We start from the raw sequence: 14,994 nt of genomic DNA on the forward strand, positions 1-14,994 counted from the left end.
ATGGATTCTCCTGATATGATACCCGTTTTTGTCCCTACACATTGCTCTAGTTCTGCCCTGGAGGACCAAGAAGCACAAATCAAAATCCTTCACACGGCTTCCCTTTCCATATTAAAAAGCAACTATCATATCTTGCCTGAGCCTTCTCTTCTCTCAGCCAATCATCCCTAATTCCTTTGATCAGTCTGCATGTGAATTAGAGGTTTCTTGCTCATTTTGGTTTCCCTTTTCCTGGTTTTCTCCAGCTCATTAATATTCATCCTAAAATAGGGCAGCACCCAGAACTGGAACCAACAATATAGATGTAGTGTAATTGGGGCAAAGGGCCGTAGGTGTAGCTCCTCCCTCTCATGCTCTAGTTTGAGACCATATGCCTGTCTTTCTTGGATGCAGCCTGACATTCTGATATTTTTTCAGCTGTCATATCAGAGGTTGTCCTATCTGGTTGTTGTTCAATCTGGTCTACCCACATCCTTCACATCCTAGACTTTGAAACGTATTTTGAACCCAAACTTAGGGCTTCAAATTGTTCAGACATTTCAGTCATGTCTGACTCTTCATGATCCCATTTTGGGGATTTTGGGGCAAAGATACTGGAGTGATTTGTCATTTTCTTCTTTAGCTCATTTCAAAAAAAAGAAAACTGAGGCAAATGAGATTAAGTAATCTGCTGGGGCCACACAGCTAGTATCTGAAGCTACATTTTAACTCTGGTCTTTCTGATTCTAGGCCCAGCACTTTTTATGTTTTCTTCTATTAATTATGTTTTATTAGAGTTAGCATGATATAGAACTTGAAGAACTTTTTGGACCTCTCCTTTCCTTTTTTTTTAAACCCTCACCTACCATCTTGCAATCAATACTGTATATTGGTTCCAAAGCAGAAGAGTGGTAAGGGCTAGGCAATGGGGGTGGAGCAACTTGCCCAAGGTCACACAGCTGAAGTCAGATTTGAACCTAGGACCTCCCATCTCTAGGCCTGGCTCTCAATTCACGGAGCTACTCAGCTTCCCTTTGGATCTCTCCTTTCTTAACCAACCTGCTTGTCCTCTCTCCCCCAATGGAGTGCTATTTGAATATATGATAAACACACCATCTATGCCTTCATCCAAGTCATACGGAGCACCAGGCCTAGCATAGCTCGATCTCTAAGGAACTTGGGAAGCCACCTCCTTCCAAATATCTCCTTCCACTCTTACCTGTTCCCCCCGAATAGCCTTTCCCATGAGGAATCCTGTAAAGGTCCAGAATATAACCATCTTTGGTCACGATGTCATATTGTTCATTGGGGTAGTTCCAGTAAGAAATCATCTGGCTCTGTATGAAAGAAGACACGTTTTTATTGGTCTTGTGGCCTGTGTAAGACAGTCATGATGCCTGTCAATGGGGCTCTGTCTATTCTCTGTCCATCTATTGGAACATGGGTGCACTAGTATGAACTCTAGATGGCTTTTATTGACTGGAGGTACAGGAGGCATGGGGGGGGGGCAGAAGGAGCAACAGCACTGAGGAGAAGAAAAAGCCTAGTCCAGGGTGGGATTGGAAGAGACTCAAAAGGCCTGGGAGAAGAATAATAGAAGCTACAAAGGGGAATTCTCTTAGGCATATAGGCAAGAGAATAAGATACTATACCTAAGATAATAGGAATAGCTGCCATTGGGGGAGGGGTCTAGGTAGAATGAAGACTACCCCCTCTTTAGAGATGAGGAATCTGAGGGTTAGAGAGATGACTTGTCCATGGTCACAAAGTGGCTTAGGAATGTCATGATGCTCTAAGACTCTCATCATGCCCCTCCCCTGGCTAAGGCTCAAACCATTTAGAGTTAGGGTGGTACCCAGGACCTCACTTAGTGACTAGCAAATTGTGGCCCCCACTCTGGCACGTGCTATGCATGCTAATGACAAGCCCCCAATAACATGACTTACGAGATTCATATAAGCTTCGGGATTCTTGGGGATTTGGTTTTTCATGTTTTTCACCCTCCAACCATTTGTCACTCCAATAATGAGCACCCAACAGGCAATGACTGGAAGTCTCCGCATTTGGAATCTGCCTGAAACAAAAGCAGAGGATGACCTGCCCTGTGGTGGAACCTTTGCCCCTACGGAGCCTTCTCCAGTTTTCCTGATGACAACACCAGCCCCAGGAATGTGGCTCATAAAGAGTCTCCACTGCCTGTGGCGCTCAGAGTTTGTTGGCTCTGGATGAACAGCTAATGTTGGGGAGGAAAAGGGGATAAACAGGAGCAAGTTTCAAACGTCAATGCTACAAAGTGGAGGCGTCTGTTATATACGAGGTTGAAAATGATGGGGGAAAGGCTTGTCATTGGTGTGACTTCATCATTAAATTCATGTGATATGCATGTTACACGCATGTTACACAAACACACACACAGACACACCCCAGAATGTCCAGCCTGTAGCAACACCATTAGATTGAGAGGCAGTATGAGCTAGTGGCTAGAGCACTGGAGTAGGAGACAGCAAAATGTGGGTTCAAATCCTGCCTCAGATATTTGCTAGCCTAATGGCTCTGGGCAATCCACTTAACTTCTTTGCTCCTCTATGAAATGATTTGGCTCCACCTTGGCCTCTCAGGGCTTTTGACACTCAAGACAAATCAGAATGCCTGAGGGAAGTCTCCATGCCGGCCAGACCCTTTCCCCTGCTTAGTGAGCTCATTGGCTAGAAAGCCTCAGGAACAAACTATTGAAAGGGGCACACCTGTGGGAGATGCTTGTGAATCACTAATGAGGAGCAGCTATCTGCATCAGTGACTACCCCAAGGCTCCTAATTGCAATTCAACCATTTCCAGTTTTGTCCCTTATCTATTGAGCAAAGTTTTGCTAAGGAAATTCAAGGGAATTTCCAGGCATGAAGTAGGATCATCCTCCTCTCAACTCTAGCAATCCCTTTGCATGTACAATGTGTGTCCGTATATTTACATGTGGTGTCCTTGTTAGAACGCTTAGCCCTAGGGCCTGGCACACAGTAGATGCTTAGGAAATGTTACCTGATCCACTGACTGACTGACCTCACCTTTTGATTGATGAAGAGATTTAACTAGATCATTTCCCAGGCCCTTTCTGGGTCCTCTGATCCTGGACAGATATCCCTGGGATAGTCCCAGGAAAACTTTTAGAATGCAGTCCAACATGTAAAACCCAGTGGAATGGCTCGTTGGCGCTGGGAGGTGGGTGGGAGGAGGGGAGGGAAGAACATGAAACATGGAACCATGGGAAAATATTCTAAATTAATAAATAAACTTTAAAAAAAATAGAATGCAATCCACATCCCAGATTTCTGCTAATTCCCCTTTTGGTGAGCAGAGGGCCTTATTGTGGTGTGTAAAAGGCCTCCAGGTGCAGCCTGGGGGCTGCACTCAACATCTTTGACAGACTAACTCATAGAGGAAGGACTAAACTTGTTCTGCTTGGCTTGGGGGCATGTGGGGTGGAAATTACAAAGATGACAATTTAAGCCTAAAGCAGGGGAATAATTGCAAATCATTTGAACTTGGCCCAAGGTGAGAACTTTAAAAATCCTTTTAATTCATTCCCAAGTGGAATCCACTGCTTGGGGGCAGAGTAGGGTTCCCTCTATGGAGAGCTCCCAAGGGAGGTTAGATACCCACCTGTAGATGATGGTGGGCTGGGTCAAGTGGGAGTTGAACTCAGTGGCCCCTAAATGGTTCTGGTTCTGTAGATGTCTCAGGGTAGATCTGCGTAATTCAAAGTGAAGGGGAGAGGAGAAATCTGTGTAAATATAGAAGGCTGTGTGATGTCAAGACTCCAATGCAAGAACTCAGTGTCCAAAGACTTAGTCCTGAATGTTCTTATTAAAATACTTCAGAGAACACTCCCAATCAAGACCAGAGATCCATGAAAGGATTCCATTTTAGAAACAGGAGTAGTCTATAAAGCATTCAACCAAAATTCTTTACTTCTCAGAAGACTGACTCTATGTAGAGTTGGAAAATCTTGAATCCCTAAAACTACATTACCCAAACTTCCTTTCTGTATTACCCACAATTCCTTTTCCTTTCTGTTTATGTGTGTCTTTTGTATGATTATATATAAGTTTGGGGTAACACTCCTCTAGCTTTCTTTTCTGCATGAATTGAGTGGGGAACATTCCCTGTGTTCTCTAGCTCTCTAGTTAAATATTAATAAATCTATAAATATTATACTTTGGAGATATTGAATATTAATTTTAAAATCTATACTCTCTCCTGTGGCGCATAGAGTCTTGAACTCGGTATACTATTAGCACTAATAATGATAATAATAATAGTAACTAATGCCTACATGGGGATATTATGTTCTCAAGACACTTTACATCTTCTATTTGTTCTCATCACAACTCTGGAATAGATACTCTTATTATCTCCATTTTAAATATGTGGAAACTGAGGTCAAGAACTGTTAAATGACTTGCTCAGAGTAGTGCAGCTTTTAAGTATCTGTGGTAGAATTTGAATTCAGGTCTTCCTGAGTCAATGTCTAACATTCTATCCACTGCACCAGGCTGTCTTCTAGAAGACATGTGGTCTAGTCCTGGCTTTGCCAATTGGAGGCTTTGTGACCCTGGGTGGATTAGTTATGTTCTCTTCTCAGCATTCCCACTTCTTAAAAGAGGATAATAATCTTCACTCTATCTATCTCATGGGGCTTTGATACTGTATGGAGTTATTCCTGAATTAAATAATAATCCTGAGGCTCAGAGAAGATCACAGACTTGGCCAAGTCATGGAAGTGGTGAACGAGTGAAACCTGAATAAAATTGTAAAGTTGGTCTACAGGTTTCCAAGGCTATGGTTGATTCAGGGGAAAGAGAAGTGTATTTGAAGTCAGAAGACCTGGGATCACCTTTGATGTTAAGGATCTAGTTGACTTTGGATAAGTCTCTATTGTCAAGTTCTGTTGATTCTACCTTCTGATCATTTCTTGCAGTTACCCACTTTTCTTCTCTGACTTTGAACTAGCTAAGGCATTGAATGGAAGACAACAGGGAGATCTGTCCAGGTCCTTTCAAACTCAATAGATATAGGACACTCACCTTGGAGTAAGGAAGGCTTGAGTTTAATTCTGGTCTCAAGTGCTTCTTAGCTGTGTGACCCTGGGTAAGTCACTTCACCCCCATTGCCTAGTCCTTACCATTCTTCTACCTTAGAACAATTACACAATATTGATCCAAAGATGGAGGGTAAAGATTTTAAAAAAATAAATGCTTGATGACTGACTGATTGAATGAGGCAGTAGGTCTAGTGAGAATAACAGGATTCGATTAAGAGGGAATTCATCATTGACCTAGCCATCTTGACTGGAGAGAGGATAATGCCAGAATGATTCTGGATTCATGATTTTGTTTCCTTATAAAGAATTTCCAGTTAGGCATTAAACACATACATTTCATTTTAGAAAAAGTTCCCTGCCTAATTCGACAAGGTCTATAAAAGCCCAATGGTTGTTGGTGGTTGGTTCCCCTCTGGGATCCTAGACAGAGGCAGAAGATGCTAGAAAAGGGATTCTGCTCCAGCTTTGCCTCCCAACCCCCTTTCTACTCTTGGTCTTCTAGGCTGTTTTACCTTTGAGGACCTGCTTAGACATGCCGGGATCTAACAGACCCTTCTGATCCTACTCTAACAAAGAGTGAATGGATCAGAGAGATGGATGATGGAAAGCAAAGAAATCTCATTTCTGCTTCCTGGTAAAACCCAGCTGCACCTCCGAACACTTAGCTCTCTCTGTGTCCCCAACAAGTGGGAATCTGTACTCTGGCTGGCAGGAGCTTCACAGTGTCCTGTCAAGCCCTAAAGTCACAGCAGAGTTCCCCTGGCTCTGGTCTCTGAAGACCCGTGTTCACACTTTGCCTTTCATCTGTGTTTTTCCTGTGGAGCCCTAAGTGAGATTTCCAATTTATCTTGGCCTAAGTTTTCCCCATTCTAAAGAGAGGACTAGAAGGCGGCATAGCAGGGACACGGAACACTGGTTTGGAGTCAAATCCTAACTCTACTACTGGTCATATCTGTGAACTCTCCAAGTCTCAGCTCCTCCTCTAGAAAATGACGGGGATGGGCTGGTTGACCTCCAAGGTTCGTTCCAGCTCAAAGTGCATCATCTTTAGACCATTAGACTCTTTCCCAGCTCTAAGTTTAGGGTCTTTGATCTGGATAACCTTGGAAAAATCACTTACCTTACCTCGTCCTCAGTTTCCTCATCCATAAAAATAAGAGTTTGGGAGCAAATAGCCTCTGAAGCCTCTTTCAGTTTTAAATATCTGCTCCGGTGATACGAAAGGCAAGTATCACGCATCTGCCTCTACATTCTTGGCCCAGCGTCTAACTCCTACCTGCAATCTCCCACTATCAACAAAGAAACCCGTGGGAGAGTAAACAGGAACACTGAGCCGAGCAGCCGAGTTTCCAAACATCTTCAGGAATCTAAAAGCAAGATTTAACTTGCAGAGAGGAGGCCTCCTTCTGCATGTGGGCCACGGGTGACACCAAGATAGGAGGAGGCTAAAGGAGATCCACAAGGTGGGCAGACTTAACATATAAGAAGGATAGATCACCTTTCTATGGCATTCCAGGGTCTGCTAAACCCCGCAACAATCCTGTGAGGCAGATACAATGATAATTTTCATTCAAATAATCCATTTCATTAGAATAGCATGTTAACCAGGAGTCAAAGCTCTGAAAAGATTTCTTAGAGCTGCCCCTGCATGCAGATGGAATGTGGCTTTGAGCACACACACTTGGCAATGGCAAGAACTATTTCTTTTTCCTCAGTCACTGTTTCACTTCTGTGCTTTTTGAGGTTCTGGAGTCTAAATTCGTGGAGCATTAGCGTAGGTACTCCCATTCCTTTGTTTGTACTCCCCCTCTTTCCCTTTACAGTTTCATCCTAAGACTGAGTGAAGGATGACTCCCTCCTCCTCCAAGGATTGAAGGTACAATGGGAAACCCCAGTGCTGTGACTCAAGCCCAAGAGAGAAAGAGAAGAAAAAATGAACCTTCAGGGTAGGAGAGGGAGATGAGAGTTGAAAAATGAGGGTAAACCAGCCCTTCTCAGCACCAAAGACAAGACTTTGGACGGACCTTAATTTCACCTTCTGTCTGCCATGACAACAGCTTACTGCTCCCACTCTTCTCAATAAAAAAAAAATAAAAATGTGTTTCAAATCACATTTTTTGAAGTATGAAAGAAGAAATGTCAGTCGTTATTTGTGATCGTTATTGTCTTCTCCAAATATGGAAGAAAGAATAGAGGAGCCTAAGAATTGAAAGATGCAAGGACCTTTGGGCACTTGCTAATCCAGGGGGTTCTTCCATTTTTTATATGAACCCATCTGGCAATCTGATGAAGTTTATAGACTCTTACTAATACCTTTAGATGCCTAAAGTAAGCTACACAGGATTCCTGTGATGAATGAAATTCCAAAAGACACACACACTTCTAGATATGAAAATCTATTTATTGACTAAGCAAGCAATAATCAATAAAATCAAATGACGGGTCAGTGATTCTCTCGGCAACCAAGACATTTCTAAGACTGGCAGCAAAACATCTTTTGAGATCGTTTAGGGAATAAGGAGAGATTTAGACAGGAGAAGTGATGTTACAGATTCATCTTAAAAATAAAATGATACAGCATTCAAATTAATTTTCCTCATTTCAAAGGAAATCAAAAGTTAGTTTGAAAAAGATGTCATTTTTGCCCACATGTAAGTTTACAGACTTGCTAAAATCTATTGACAGACCCTGGATATCTGTAGACTCCAAGTTAAGAATCTCTGCTCTAGTCTGGTTCCCTCATTTTGCAGTGTTGGAAACTAAGAGCTATCAAAAGGAAGTGTCTTGTCCAATAGGGGAACTGGATTTCAAACCAAATTCAGTGCTTGCTTCACAAAAGAGGCTGAATGCTGTATAACACTGGTTCCCAAACTTTTTTGGCCTACCACCCTCTTTCCAGAAAAAAATATTACTTAGCCCCCTGGAAATTAATTTTTTTTTAAATTTTAATTGCAATTAATAGGAAAGACAAATGCGGCCATCACCACTTTCCTGGATCGCTGCAGCACCCACCAGGGGGCAGTGGCGCCCACTTTGGGAATCACTGCTGTATACTATCCTGGATGTCTAAAGGTTCCCTCTAATGCAAGGAAGAAAACTCACGTGAAATATGGCATTCAAATAATGGCATCTATTGTATTTCTGAAATTTTTTCTTCCTTTGGAAAAACTTAATTTCCTCAAACAACTCTTTCCTTTAAAGAGCTATTTAGGATTCTTTAAAAAGCAAATCTCTTTAACATAGACCCCTTCTTCTCCCATGTCCCTTCTTCCTGCCACTCCTGCATCCCACATTTTGCATTTCTTTTAAAGAATCTATGAAATTCTAGAATCGTGCAACAAAATGTTTCCTCGTAGACCATTTCTCCCCTCTCTATCATTTAATTAGGAGTCCTAAAAATTGGTAAGGGACTTCCCCAAGGAAACAAGCATGGGTTTAGGATTTGAACCCAGGTTTCCTCCCTCAAAATGAAGTGACCATTCCACTGTGCCATGCTGACCTATACGTGAGCACTCACATAGTGAGACCCTTACACACACATATGTATAAGACATGACTATAATGTTGCCAAGTCAGAAGGAGGCCTCTAGAGACAAAGACTAAGCCACCCTGCCCTGAGGGAAAGGCTTTATATCACCTGTTATTCCTCACTCTGCCACACATTTGCTCTTGTCACACACGATTATTTCTCAACAAGATGTTGAATTTCTAGTGGAAACTGAGTAGCGATCCTTGTGCCTGCCCCCCACTTCTAGCAACCATCCCACTGCATTGCAAAGAATCAGAAGAGAAGAATAGCACACAGTGGTCCCTGAGAAGATGCCTCTTTGGTTTCCCACATCACCGGCTCAGCTACTCCCAGGATATGAGCAGATGAGGCCTTGGCTCAACACCTGACCCCTCTTTCTCCCCACACACAAGTCAAGAGTTCACTTTGCCTATTAACCATGAGAGGGCTATCTGTGCACTTTTAAAAAACATGAATATCCCTTTCGGAAAAATACTAACTTGAAAACTCCTCATAGTCTTCCTTACCATCCCATTCCCAAACAACCTTATAACCTTCGAGATAGAAAAATGTCTTCTTACAAGAACAGCTGGGGCCCGTTTTGTCCGGGTAGATGTCCACCAACAAGTCTTGCTGAGATTCAGCTACCCGGTTCACTCTGCTGGTACAGTGGCAGCTTTCTGCTAGAGGAGAAGGACTGGATAACATAGACAATTAGGGGAAGCCCACACACCGTTTCCTCCTATTGGGAGTGGCCAGCTGGACAGTGACTCTCATTCTATTTTGCCCAGCAGGTTGTTAAGACACGAATTAGTCAACCCCACATATCTGTGTCCTCCCTAGCTTGCTGGAACGCTGAGAGGAATGGATCAATAAATGCCCTGTAGTATCAGCCGATAGTTACTTAATACTCCAAGAGGTTGATAAGTAGGCCCTTGGATGGGGCCCCTTCATGTCTCAGAAGGAGAAGCAGCCAGCTGTAAGGAGGCAAGTGACATGGCAGAACCTTCAGCCCATCCTGTAGAAGGTGTGGTCCCAGATGTTGCCCAATCCACTTTTACTGACTCATGGATTCAGCAACCCCAAGAGCTCTTCACCCCTGACTTCATCGATTTTAGACACAAATGAGAAGGGAATTGTAGCCATCCCTGTACTCTTTAGGTGTCACTGGGATGCTGGAGGAGTCAGGTACTCCCGAGGCTACCATGGAATCAGTTGTTTCGAAGAGGCCTTTCATTCTTCTTTTCATGACAAGTTCCAACATCTTTTGTCAGATGCAAGAATTTATTTTCTAATATATAGAAAATTGATTTCTGTGTGCCATGTTTCTTCGATAGAGATGGATTTGTGTGTGGCCAACGTCGAATAAAAGGAGGCAAACTGATCAGAGAGCGAGCTATCAGCCCGAAAAGGAGCTCTTGTCCTAAACAACACTTGCTCCCAGCCCAGCAATATTCCGAGCCAGAGTGAGACAATTTTAGGCCAGAATCCCTGTCAGAGACCGGAGAAAAGGACAGCTAGGCTGGTGACCCTTCATCTGCTTCCTTTGAGACGGGGTTTATAATCTCTGCTGGAGAATGGCAAGCAAGATTCCAGAGATCCCTACCAACACCTCCTGCAAGTTACCTTTAGACACTCACTGGCAAAAGGCAGTCCCGATGAATAAACTACCGTGACCAGTGTGTGTTGGCATGTTCTCTACAAATTACAGTCTCGGTGAGTTCCCTAGAGCACTAAAGAGCAAAATGAATGGTCCAGGGTCACACAATAGATGCTATAGTCAGAACTTGAACCCAGTTCTGCCAACTCTGTTGGTAGTTCTCTTTTCATAAGTGATACTGCCTCTTTTTAAAAAGGATGAATGATTATTTGAGGGATCTCCCCTTAGTGAGAGCAGTGGAAGGAAAAATGAAATCTCAACTGCATACACTGCATCTGCATCAGTCAGTGAGTAAACATTTCTTAACAATTATTTTCTCATTGTTTCAATCATGTCTGATACTTGATGACTGTATTTGGGGTTTCCTTGGCAAGACTTAACATATAAGAAGAATAGATCGCCTTTCTATGGCATTCCAGGCTCTGCTAAACCCCATGACAATCCTCTGAGGCAGATACAATTATTATTCCTATTTCACAGGAGAGAAAACAGGCTGAGGGAGCTTGAGTGATTTGCTCAGGGTTCTCTAGATACTGAGTATCCCTGGCAGGATTCATTTGACAAATGAATAGACTGAGGCAAAAAAGGATTAAGTCACTTGCCTGGAGTCACACAGAAAATGTCTAAAGATGAATTTGAACTCAGGTCTTCCTACTCCAAGCCCAGTAGTCTATCCACTGTGTCACCTAAGTGCCTTTTCTTTTTTTCCCCCTTTTTTCCTTTTTTCTTAATACCATCTTAGAATCAATACTATGTATTGGTTCCAAGGCAAAAGAGTGGTAAGATCTAGGCAATGGGAGTGAAGTGACTTTCCCAGGGTCACACAACTGAGAAATGTCTGAGACCAGATTTGATAGCTGCCCTTTCTTAAGAAATGACTGTGTACCTGATTTATCACTTGTTTATTTGAGTATATGTTTTGGGATTGGGGAGGTTTAAGATTATTCACTTATAAAAATGAATAATATGGAAATATGTCTGGCATGGTAATACATGTATAATTTGGATTGAATTGCTTGTCAGCTCCAGAAGGGAGGAGGGAAAAAGGGAAGAAGACAACATGAGTCGTATATCTTCAAAAAACTTATGTGGAAATTTGTTATTAAACTATCGAAATGAAATAAATAATAAAATAAATGAATTTTTGAAAACTGCCTGTGTATCAGCCATGGTACTCAGCTGTGGGGAAACAATGAAAGGTAAATGCCAGACCCTTCTCTTCCAGGCTTGTTGGGAGAATCAAAGGAGATGCGGTATGTAGAATGCTATTCAAATTTTAGCTATTATCTTTATTTTTACTGCTGGCAAAAGAATCTCCAGCCACCTTCCCCCATTCTCCAGCACAATCCATGTGGCATGAATTGATGGTGTATTGATGAAAATGGCATCTATGAGCCTTTGAAAAGAAAGATCTCTATTTGTGTATGAGCCATGTTATGTATTCAGCATAAAGTAAATATGATTGTTCATATGGATTCAACATTCCATCTCACAATCAGTCAACAAGCATTTATTAGGCACCTACTATATGTCAGGCATAGACCTAAGCACTAGGGATATAAAAAGAGCCCAAAAGGCAGTCCCTGCTCGCAAGTATCATACAATTTAATACAGCATTAAAGCAACTGTATGCAAACAAGCTATATCTGAATTAAATTGAAAATTATCAACTGAAGGAAGGCTTCTGTTCTACACTTAATGAAGGAGCAGAGCACGGAGGGAGAGAATTTGGGACTCAGTTTTTAATGGCTGAATGTTAAATGTTTTTACATGTAATTGGAAAGTATATTTTTTTGAAAAAGGACTAGGAAAGGCTTTTTACAGAAGGCAGAATTTTATTGGACATTTAAGAAAGCCAGAGAAGCCAAGAGACAAAGGTACAGAGACAGCATTGTAGAAATGGGGAATGTGAACAGTGGAAATGCCCAATCAGGAGTGTCTTGTGTGAGGAAGAGTAAGGAGGCTGGTGTCCCTGGGTCCCCATCCAAGAACATGGTGATGATGGGAGGAAACGGAGAGATTAAGGCATAACAAGACTGGAAAAATAATTGAGGATCAAGTTAGGAAGGGCTTTGAATGCCAAGAAAATAATTTTGTCTTTGATCCTAGAGATGATAGGAAGCCACAGCAGTTTATTGTTGTTGTGGGTGTATGACAGAGTTATATTTGTGTTTTAGGAAAGACACTTTGGCTGCTGAATGGAGAATGGATTGGAGTGGGAAGAGGCTGGAATCAGGCAGGTATTCTCCACCCCAGCAAGTTATTGCAACAATCCAGAGGTGATGTGAGGAAGGACTCCCTCAGTGTAGGTATGGGCACTGTCAGAGAAGGAAGGAGATACGTTCTAGAGATATTGCAGGTGTGAAATTGGCAGGCCTTGGGAACAGATTGGAATATGGGATGTATGAGAGTGTTGAGGGGAGAATGACTCCTAGGTTGTGAGCCTGAAGGACAAGGCAGATGGTGCGCTCTAGAGTTATAGAGAAGGTAGGAGTGGGTGAGTTTAGGGAGAGAGATGAGTTAGTTTGGTCTGGGACTTAAGATGTTAAATCAGGGTATCTATAGGAAATCTAGTTCTATGTGCCTACTAGTGACACTGGAAGTCTAGAGAGAAGTTAGGCTGGATTCTTTAGAAACCATCTCCTGGAGTTTATAAACTGGTTCATGCATGGAGAAAGAGGAAATAAAGGCAAGATATGTAGCCTGTCCGGAGCCAGCTGCATTTCTCCAAAGCAGCCCCTGGACAGGGAGATATTTCTTGGCTTCCAGGTCCAGGGCCAATGTCACATCAAAAAACATTATTCTGCACTTTATATCAGAACAACATACTGTAGAGACAAACAAGTTTGAAAGCTGTACATCCAATGATCATTATGGATTCCAGAAGACTGATGATGAAACCTGCTCCCCACCCCCTGCCAGTGGTGATGGATCTGGGTTCTGAATGATACACAAATACCTTTGTGGATAGCCAATGAGGACATTTGTTTGGCCTGAGTAGGCATATTTGTCCTAAAGAAGTTATTTTTTCTTTTCTCCCCTTTTCAGTGGAGTGCAGTGTGGGAGGGAAAGACAGTAGATTTCTATTCATTTGTTTAAAACTTTAAAAATACTGAGCTGGGGCAGGAACCCAGTGCCAACTGTGGGGAATGTCACAGGTGCTTTCCAATGACATCACCATTGTTAGTTTAGCTGAATTGTTTGATTTTATTACAAGAAACCTCTCGTGGAATGGGGCAATCTGGAAATGTCTGTCATGTAAAAGTCAAACAACAATTAAACTTGCCCCCAAAAAAGTCATTCCCAAGGTTCCTGCCTATCTGATAGCTCATATTATTCTTTTTTTAACCCTTACCTTGAGTCTTGGAGTCAATACTGTGTATTGGTTCCAAGGCAGAAGAGTGGTAAGGGTGGGCAATGGGGGTCAAGTGACTTGCCCGCGGTCACACTGCTGGGAAGTGTCTGAGACCAGATTTGAACCCAGGACCTCCCGCCTCTAGGCCTGGCTCTCAATCCACTGAGCTACCCAGCTGCCCCAGCTCATATTATTCTTGCTCTAGCTGTCAGTTTTGTATTCCTTAAACTGACACAACAGTGACCCGAGTCAACTTTGGGACTTGATACAACATGGCTCAGGGTCCAGTTGTTCACTTGTATCAAACCCCAATTTATGTGAAACAAAGCAGATCCAAAGAAGGCAGGATTTTCAACCTCTCTGGGAAAACAAATGGTTTCCAACAGCTGTTTATAATTCCCTCAAGTCATGGTCACTTTGGAAAACTGCTGCCTCCAAACTCTTGGCAAGTTAACCTTAGCCAGAAATTCATATTTGACCATTTGACCACTGACCAATTGACCATTGTTTCCCCATGAGGGATCATATATAGCTTTATTGCAAAACTAAAGATTGAGGGGCAGCTGGATGGCTCAGTGGATTGAGAGGCAGGCCTAGATATGGGACGTCCTGGGTTCAAATATGGCCTGAGACACTTCCTAGCTGTGTGACCCTGGGCAAGTCAATTCACTCCCATTGCCCAGACTTTACCACTCTTGTGCCTTAGAACCAATACACAGTATTGATTCTAAGACAGAAGGTAAAGGGTTTTAAAAAAAAAGTAAAGGTTGAAGCAAGAATAGTTGATGTTTTTTAACTTCAATAATATAATAGGGATGTTTATCAGCTAATAAAACTGATAATGTGATGAGAATAAAAATACTATTCTCTTTAAAAAGTAATTTAATTAAAAAGTAATTTAAAAGTTTTAAGATTTTGTGGTTGAGTTGTTTTGAGGAAGTTGGTTTTTTTTAAAATAATTTGTTTCTCACAAATAGGTTAAGATCATTTCTGCTACAACATATTAAGCATCACTTGTATATTCTTGAGCAACAGATAAGCATGTGTAGCCCCTCTTCTAAAACAAATCACCAATGGAAAATATAACTTTAAAAAGTACAAGTAACTCTGTGCTAAATACCTTTGATTAGATGTACAACCTACCTGGGACCTGATCTATCAGCATGTTCCTATCTCCATTCAGCATGGCTCCTGCATTCCTTACACTTTACATTTGAGAAAAAAGTTCCTGTCAACAGGGAGGCAGTGCTGGGTGGTTGGCTGAGATCTTGGAGCAGTGCCAACCCCACTGGCTGAGCCTCCAGCCAGGAGGAGAGGGAAATGGTTAGAAAGATGCCTACTGGGACATCCCAAACCTGGTTTGGTTTTGGAGGGAGATGTTGCCACACTTTGATTA

General features: G+C 42.3%; 1 protein-coding gene across 1 annotated transcript in view; it reads right to left on the reverse strand.

Annotated features, from left to right (window-relative positions):
• The window catches only part of LOC123234444 (lipase member K-like), a 31,572-nt gene extending 29,605 nt beyond the window's left edge, over positions 1–1,967 (reverse strand). The window contains exons 1-2 of the mRNA XM_044660344.1: positions 1,926–1,967; positions 1,199–1,316 (exon numbers count right to left, since the gene is read on the reverse strand). Coding sequence (XP_044516279.1) covers positions 1,199–1,316; positions 1,926–1,934 — 127 coding nt within the window. The 5' untranslated portion in view covers positions 1,935–1,967. The remainder of the gene's footprint in view (positions 1–1,198; positions 1,317–1,925) is intronic.
• Between the last annotated feature and the right edge of the window lie 13,027 nt (positions 1,968–14,994).

The sequence above is a fragment of the Gracilinanus agilis genome, chromosome 2, assembly GCF_016433145.1.
Source record: "Gracilinanus agilis isolate LMUSP501 chromosome 2, AgileGrace, whole genome shotgun sequence".
Taxonomy (NCBI): Eukaryota; Metazoa; Chordata; class Mammalia; order Didelphimorphia; family Didelphidae; genus Gracilinanus; species Gracilinanus agilis.